Here is a 6,888-nt window from a genome sequence, read left to right as displayed (position 1 = left end):
CCCATTTTTTAAAATTTCTTTGGAATTTTTCAGTGGAATGGAACTAAAAAGACAAACTAAAGATGCAGGTACCATTGGGTTTTGTTTTCTTCCTTACTTCCATTACAATTGTTTCCAGTAAGTTCTCCCAATGCTTTAAAGTGAGACTCAGTGCATCTGTAGGGAAGACTTATGGGCATAAAAGAAATTAGTCTAAAATAGGTTCTACAGCTCCAATGTAAACCAGCCCAACAAGATGGATGAGCGTATTTTGGCATCTCTATAAGGTCCTGCTTGGTTATAGGTGAACAGTACACAGTACTTGTAACACACACACAAATACACACAAACACCACATGCACAAGCACAACACACACACACACACACACACACACACAATGTACATGCTCCCTTGCACACACAGGCACACCCTATCCCTCTGCCCAGTGTCAATAGAGCAGCTTGGAAATGTTTATGCAGTTATTCTTGACTTTTAATATTACAAATGTTTTGTTTTAAGTTTAGCTTAGGTTGGATGCTGATCAAATCTTACTCAAAACAATACACTTCCTGTAACTTTCACACTTAAAATGTTTTTAAAGGCCGACTCCTATTTTCCCCTGCTCAAATTAAAATGCTCTAAAATAGAGAAACACGTTTGTAAAGACACATTCTCACATCTATTTACCCAATGCAAAACACAGTTTCTTCAGGTAAGAAATGATTGAAACAGTCACTAGAACTTCAGTGCCTTCTTTTACAAAAATAATCTTAAAAACCCACCTTATTATTAAACTACATTCAGAAACTCTGGTGACAGCAGAGAGAGTTCATCCCGTGTCTTGTTGAGCGAGTGTCACAGCTGAAGGGCTATGTGGTTAGTTCTGCTTGCCATGCCCGCCATGAGAAGCCACTTCCCGGTAGGCACTTTATTTTTATTATTTTTTCATGTTCATTTTCTTTCATTTTATATATAACCTACAGTTTTCTCTCCTTCTTTCCCTCCACCCTCCACTCACCCACCATCCACTCCTCAGAAAGGATGAGGTCTTTCATGGAGAGTCAACAAAGTCTGTCTTATCACTTGAGGCAGGACCAAGCCCTCCCCGCCCCTCCCGTATCGCAGCTGAGCAAGGTATCCCTCCATAGGGAATGGGCTCCAAAATGTCAGGACATACACCAGGGATAAATTGTGCTCCCACTGCCAGTGGCTCCACATACTGCCTAGCCACACAACTGTCACCCACATTCCTAGTTTGGTCCTATACAGGTCCCCCATCTATCAATCCACAGTCAATGAGCTCCTGCTAGCTCTGGCCAGCTGTCTCAGTGATCCGGATGTTAAAGGCTAGGCTCACAACTGGTAGGCACTCTTGATGTAGCTGTATAACTCTAGCAGATGAGAAGCTAAGGGTCTGGAGAGATGGCGCAGTGGCTAAGGACACTTGTTCTTGCAGAGGTCTGTGATTTGATTCCCAGCATTTGCACAGTGGCTCAGAAACCTCTGTAACTCCAGTTCTAGAGAATCTAATGCTCAATTCTGACCTCCATGAATAGCAGGGACTCATGTGGTACACATACAATCAATACATACATGCAAGCAGAACTTTCATATACATTGTAAAACACATACATCTAAAAATCTTTTTAAAAGAGGGAAGGTATAAAACACTCTCTGAACACAGATTGTTACCAGTTTGACATTTATTGAAAATACATTACAATTGTTTCTAAGGTCTAGTATTATTTTAGTGGTGAAGAAGAAAATGCCAGGCTAACTCAAGTCAGAGAGTTTTTACAGTGACATGGCTAGTGAGTTACAAAAAGCTAGCATTAACTGTAATACTGTCATGGAATATGCAATGCATTAAAATTTGATGCATTTCATAACATCAAAAAATAACTGAAAATCTAAAAACCGTGTTTGTATATAAATGTATGTATGGAAAATATGTAACTTTTAACTTAATTTGGTACCGCTGTTCAAAAAAAAATCTATTTCTAAATGCATATGTTGTTTTTATCAAAGTGATATGCATATTTAAATATAATTTAATACAGTTAAATATAAATCCATGTTTATGTTCTTATAAAAATAGATATAAAAATAGAGCATTTGAAGGAGGTGGATATGCATTCGAGATAACTCGGGTCAATAGAACAAAATAGTTTCATTTTTTTATGGCAATGAATTTGAGGTATTTGTACATTTAGTAATCTTAGCTACATACTGAGTTATGCCTCTCAGCTTCTTCTTCTCAGGCTCAACTCATTCTTTAAAACCATAGATAGCAGTAAGATGTTATCTCGTAAAACAATTGTATAATAAGGCAATTTTCCTTTTTGTACCTAAAAAGACAGAAGTGAAAGTTTTCAAGGCTAGAAATAGGTGTGTTCCCTACTTATGCCACAATTTTCATAAAAATTCTTGTAAGGCTACTTTAATTTAAATTAAACACATTTGTTCAAATAAAAATACAGATGCTAGTCACATAGTACTATTTGTGGGTACATAGAAAATTCTTATACATGTGAGAATCTGCAGTCCTTTGCAAAAATACCTAAACTGTAACCATTGTCTTAGATGAGATACATCTAAAGGGACAAGGGGAAGCTTCTTCAGAGAGAATATCCACAAAAGTAACAAAGTAACCAATGGGGACTTTATTTTGTTCCACACTTCAAAATTATGTCTATCAGCAACTAAGACTATGCTCCCCATCAGGGTTCACAGTCTGGCATAGAGGGATGTTTGTGGAACTCACAAGAGCACAGAGTTCAGTACAATATTGCTTCTTATCACAGACAGAGAATCCCTTTGACTCCCCCTGCAGAGTATCTCTCCTGTTCTTGCCCTTCTATTACGAACTTAAAAGTATAACAAGAAATGTTTTTCATAAGCATTAGATCCTCAAAGCCCAAACCACCACAAATAGCCCACTTTCTCCTGGTAAAGAACTGAAACGTTATATCCCTCCATGTGGAATGTATTGCTTCTTCCCACGTTAGTGTGCCTATAGAGCAGATAGCGCAGGAACGGCATTACCCCTATGCCCATATCGTTGCCCTTCCATTGTCTTGATTATCACTGCACTACAATATCTGGTCCATGTGGTCCTAGTTTGTGATCACCTTTCAAGTGATCTCCTTATAGTTCTGTCCTTGGGTCTGAAATCAAGGATGGATGCTCAAGGTCACTTTTGAGTGTGTTCTGTTCTAGGAAAAAGGTGTCATTACTTCTTTGTAAGCCGCGTGCTTTGGTGTGCATGCTTGCACTGGTGAGTGTGCAATCATTGCAAAGCATGAGTGAGGCACATTCGGTTCTCAGACCATTGTCCTGGTGAATGGCTTATCTCTAATTCTGAATTCACCTCTTCTTCAGGGAGCCTGCGCAGACCGCCGACTCGCACACATCCTGCTGAACAGGATCTCAGAACAAACCTGATTTATTGGCCCTCTGACATGATATGGTGAATGAACATTTGGGACAGAATTTTGTTGGTGCCTTTTGTTTTGACTGCTGAAGTATTTTTCCACAGTATGGTTCTTGGATCTTTTCATCTTGAGAACGTGGTGCTCTCTGGATACCTTAGATTTAACCACCTGCAAATAAAGAACAAGAAGTTAGAGGTGCGAAACCCCAGATATTTGAGCTCCACATAGACCAACATGACTGACGTTCATGCTTGCACTGCATGGCTGCCTCACAGACGCTGCCTGAATGGCACAGAGATGATTTACATAAACAGGAACCGCCGCTACCTGTGTTTCACAGAGACCAGAGCTGAGGTTAGAAGTCCTGTCACAGCCGGGCGATGGTGGCGCATGCCTTTAATCCCGGCACTCCGGGAGGCAGAGGCAGGCAGATCTCTCTGAGTTCGAGACCAGCCTGGTCTACAGAGCTAGTTCCAGGACAGGGACCAAAGCCACAGAGAAACCCTATCTCGAAAAACAAACAAACAAACAAACAAAGAAGTCCTTGAGTCTTCTGTCACCAGTGAGACTGTGGAAATGTTCCACATGATGCCTCTTTCACACCGTGTATGTGTGTGTGTGTGTGTGTGTGTGTGTGTGTGTGTGTGTAAGCATGTGTATATATTGGACCAGATGCAGTATCTGACGGGTTGACATTATCCCTTGAGTTCCAAATCATTATTTCAAATTTGGTACTTTAAGTCTGTCATGGAACAAAATGGCAACTTGCATTATTTTCAGAGAAAACAAAAGTACTTTTCCATTCCTTGCCCCAAAGATGTTATAGTTAGAAGCTGGATTCCTTTGGACAGTTAGTAAATCATGGAACTTAGGAAAACTAGCCTATGCTTTAAGTTTCATGTACGTTTGTATGCACATATGCCTTTATTTCAAGCATTATTTTGAGTGGATGGTATTCTAAAGAATTCATGGACTCAAGAGAGTTTACAATCAGAAGTTTCCTTCCCATCTCTTTCCGTATCTTGGCCACTTACCACTTCTGTGTAATTCACGGCTCCTTTGTAAATATCCACACTCATACATACATAAGGCTATATTTATGGTTTATATTTACATTTTGCAAGATATTGTCCTGGTGGAAGCCTAAATCACTATCTTCTGCCTGTGAGCAAACAGAACTCAGGGTGTCAGAATTAAAGGATTGGGAAAGTCAAGTGGGCGACAAGAAAGAAACCGGGGAGGGGTAAGGTCCCTGGGAAGTCAGACAATAGAAAGGAAGAAAATACTAGTGAGGATGCTCTGAATGTCAAAGAGCAAAGTGAGGACTTCATCATGTTCGCCATGCAGGTCTAGTCCATCGATATTATGTCAGTGCCTGGGACACAGGAAAGTATTCCTTGATAACAACTGGAAGTATACTATGTCACATAGATTTTTTCTATTCTTTCAGGAGTAATGCAATAATTAAGGCATATATCATTTGATCCCATATGAGAGAATGAATACAATGAAAACAGTTCCTAAAAGCAAAACTGTATATGGGGTGGGGGAAACCCCATGTATTTGGGAAATAAATATTATAGCTACATACTTTAAGTACACAAAACTATATTAGAAATTCATTGAAGCAGAAACTTTGTAAAGATCTATACCAAAATGTTAACAGAGTTACTTTTCAATGTAAGGATTCCATGTGGGTTTAATGTGTTCTCTTAACTTTTCACCTTGACTTTAAAAAAAAAAAACATAATCAATGTGCATGATTTTGAGGCAACAGAAAAAGAAGAAAGATGTTAGAGTTGAGGAAAAAGTTGCCAGTAGTGTATTTCAAAACCAGTAGCCCTAGCTAAACCCCGGGGTGTGAATCTCTTTCTGTGAGAATGGTTGGCTTTTCCTCTCTCAGGCTCTTGGATCAGTTGACTCTTAGGAAGGGCAGTGAAAACATTCACTTGTGACAAAGAAACTCTGTGGGTTGTGATTCAGGCTCAGCTTGCCATTAAGCTTGGGCTGACTTTCCAGATCTCCAGAGAGATGCTTCTTCTAGGTCCTTCTACCCCCAGGAGATTACATCAGCACTCATGAATGATAGGCCTGTGTAGAGACCAGTGCATTCCTGAAGATTCTCTGTAGTTTGAAGGGAGGGGGGGGGGAGGAGGTCCTCAGGTAACATTCGTGAACACCATTCTAAAAGTTTATATAAGGAAGCATTAAAGCATACATATGGCATGCAGTCTTGAAATAATATCATTCCAATGTTCTGTAGCCAAGATGAAGGCAATTTTTAAATATGATTTTATCTTGTTTGGTTTCTGCAATTACCATGGTGGTCTATATGCTCATTACACGTAAAATGAAAGCAAGTCTATCATGACACACAAGGCTAGAGTGATTTAAACATTATGTTAATACTTGGGGCTGATGTATTTGCTACTCTTAAGAAGATGTGTAGGTAGGATATTCAAGAATATGTACTTCAGTCTCTCTGAGATAAATAGATTTCACCTAAAGGTAGGGTCAGCGTTTTGCGTTGTCTCAGTAGGAAACTTGTTAATTTATTTCTGATTTTAGGCAGCTGATGTTAGTCTTGGAGAAAGGGAGATGAGATGATGGGCTCTCCCAGCAGTTTCTCAAGGGTAGGCTAATTAATACTCCTGAATTCCTAATGTTCCTCCGACGTCGTTTGAAATGGACTCCTGAATGCCCAGGTCAGTGAATGGGCCTACCACACTTGGTTCATTTTGCTTTGATTTTGGAAACTATTTTTTAGGGAATAATAAAAGATTGTGTTTCCAAATCTTTTTTTTTTTTTTGTAAAGTCACTACTGATTTGATACTGAATCCTGAATGGAGACAAATAAAGAGAATTATTTCGTTTTCGATTTACCAATAAATATATACATGTGAAAATTCCCTCAAAACGGCAATGTGGATTAAATCCATCAAGATACCCTGTAATAGTATACGTCACACTACTAGCAATACAATTTACTTCAGGACAGAAAACCACTTCATCATGATAAAATATTTCATTACAGGAAATTGCCAAAGCATTATGTAGAAATGTACAAGCATTTGTTCTGAAAACTCAAATGAGTCTCCTAAAAATGATCATATATTCTAAAGCTGATGGTTAAAAATGACAAAGCTTTTCCATAGTCTATCAATAATTAAGATAAAACATTAAAAACATCTCTTGCAAGACCAAATAACTAAGCTCCATAATGATCTACTGGCTGCAGGTGAGGAATTCTTCACCAGGTTAATGAGGCACCAATGACTCATGGACCAATAAAAAGATAAAGCACATCAGATCTTCACAGTTGATTAGAGTCGCTGTGCAATTGAGGGTTGCACTTCAAACTCTAAATACATGTTAAGAGGGGGCTAGAGAGATGGCTCAGTGGTTAAGAGTGCTGGCTGCTCTTCCAGAGGTCCTGAGTTCAATTCCCAGCAACCACATGGTGGCTCACAACC

The 6,888-nt window shown here is 39.1% G+C and overlaps 1 protein-coding gene across 1 annotated transcript in view; it reads right to left on the bottom strand.

The window, feature by feature from the left end:
* Window positions 1-1,681: 1,681 nt before the first annotated feature.
* Window positions 1,682-6,888, bottom strand: part of Cped1 (cadherin like and PC-esterase domain containing 1) — a 285,451-nt gene continuing 280,244 nt past the window's right edge. The window contains exon 22 of the mRNA XM_005363770.3: window positions 1,682-3,582. Coding sequence (XP_005363827.1) covers window positions 3,358-3,582 — 225 coding nt within the window. The 3' untranslated portion in view covers window positions 1,682-3,357. The remainder of the gene's footprint in view (window positions 3,583-6,888) is intronic.

This window comes from Microtus ochrogaster, linkage group LG10 (assembly GCF_000317375.1).
Source record: "Microtus ochrogaster isolate Prairie Vole_2 linkage group LG10, MicOch1.0, whole genome shotgun sequence".
Classification (NCBI taxonomy): domain Eukaryota; kingdom Metazoa; phylum Chordata; class Mammalia; order Rodentia; family Cricetidae; genus Microtus; species Microtus ochrogaster.
Note: the sequence above shows the minus strand (reverse complement) of the source record. Positions and strands in the feature narration are given on the sequence as shown.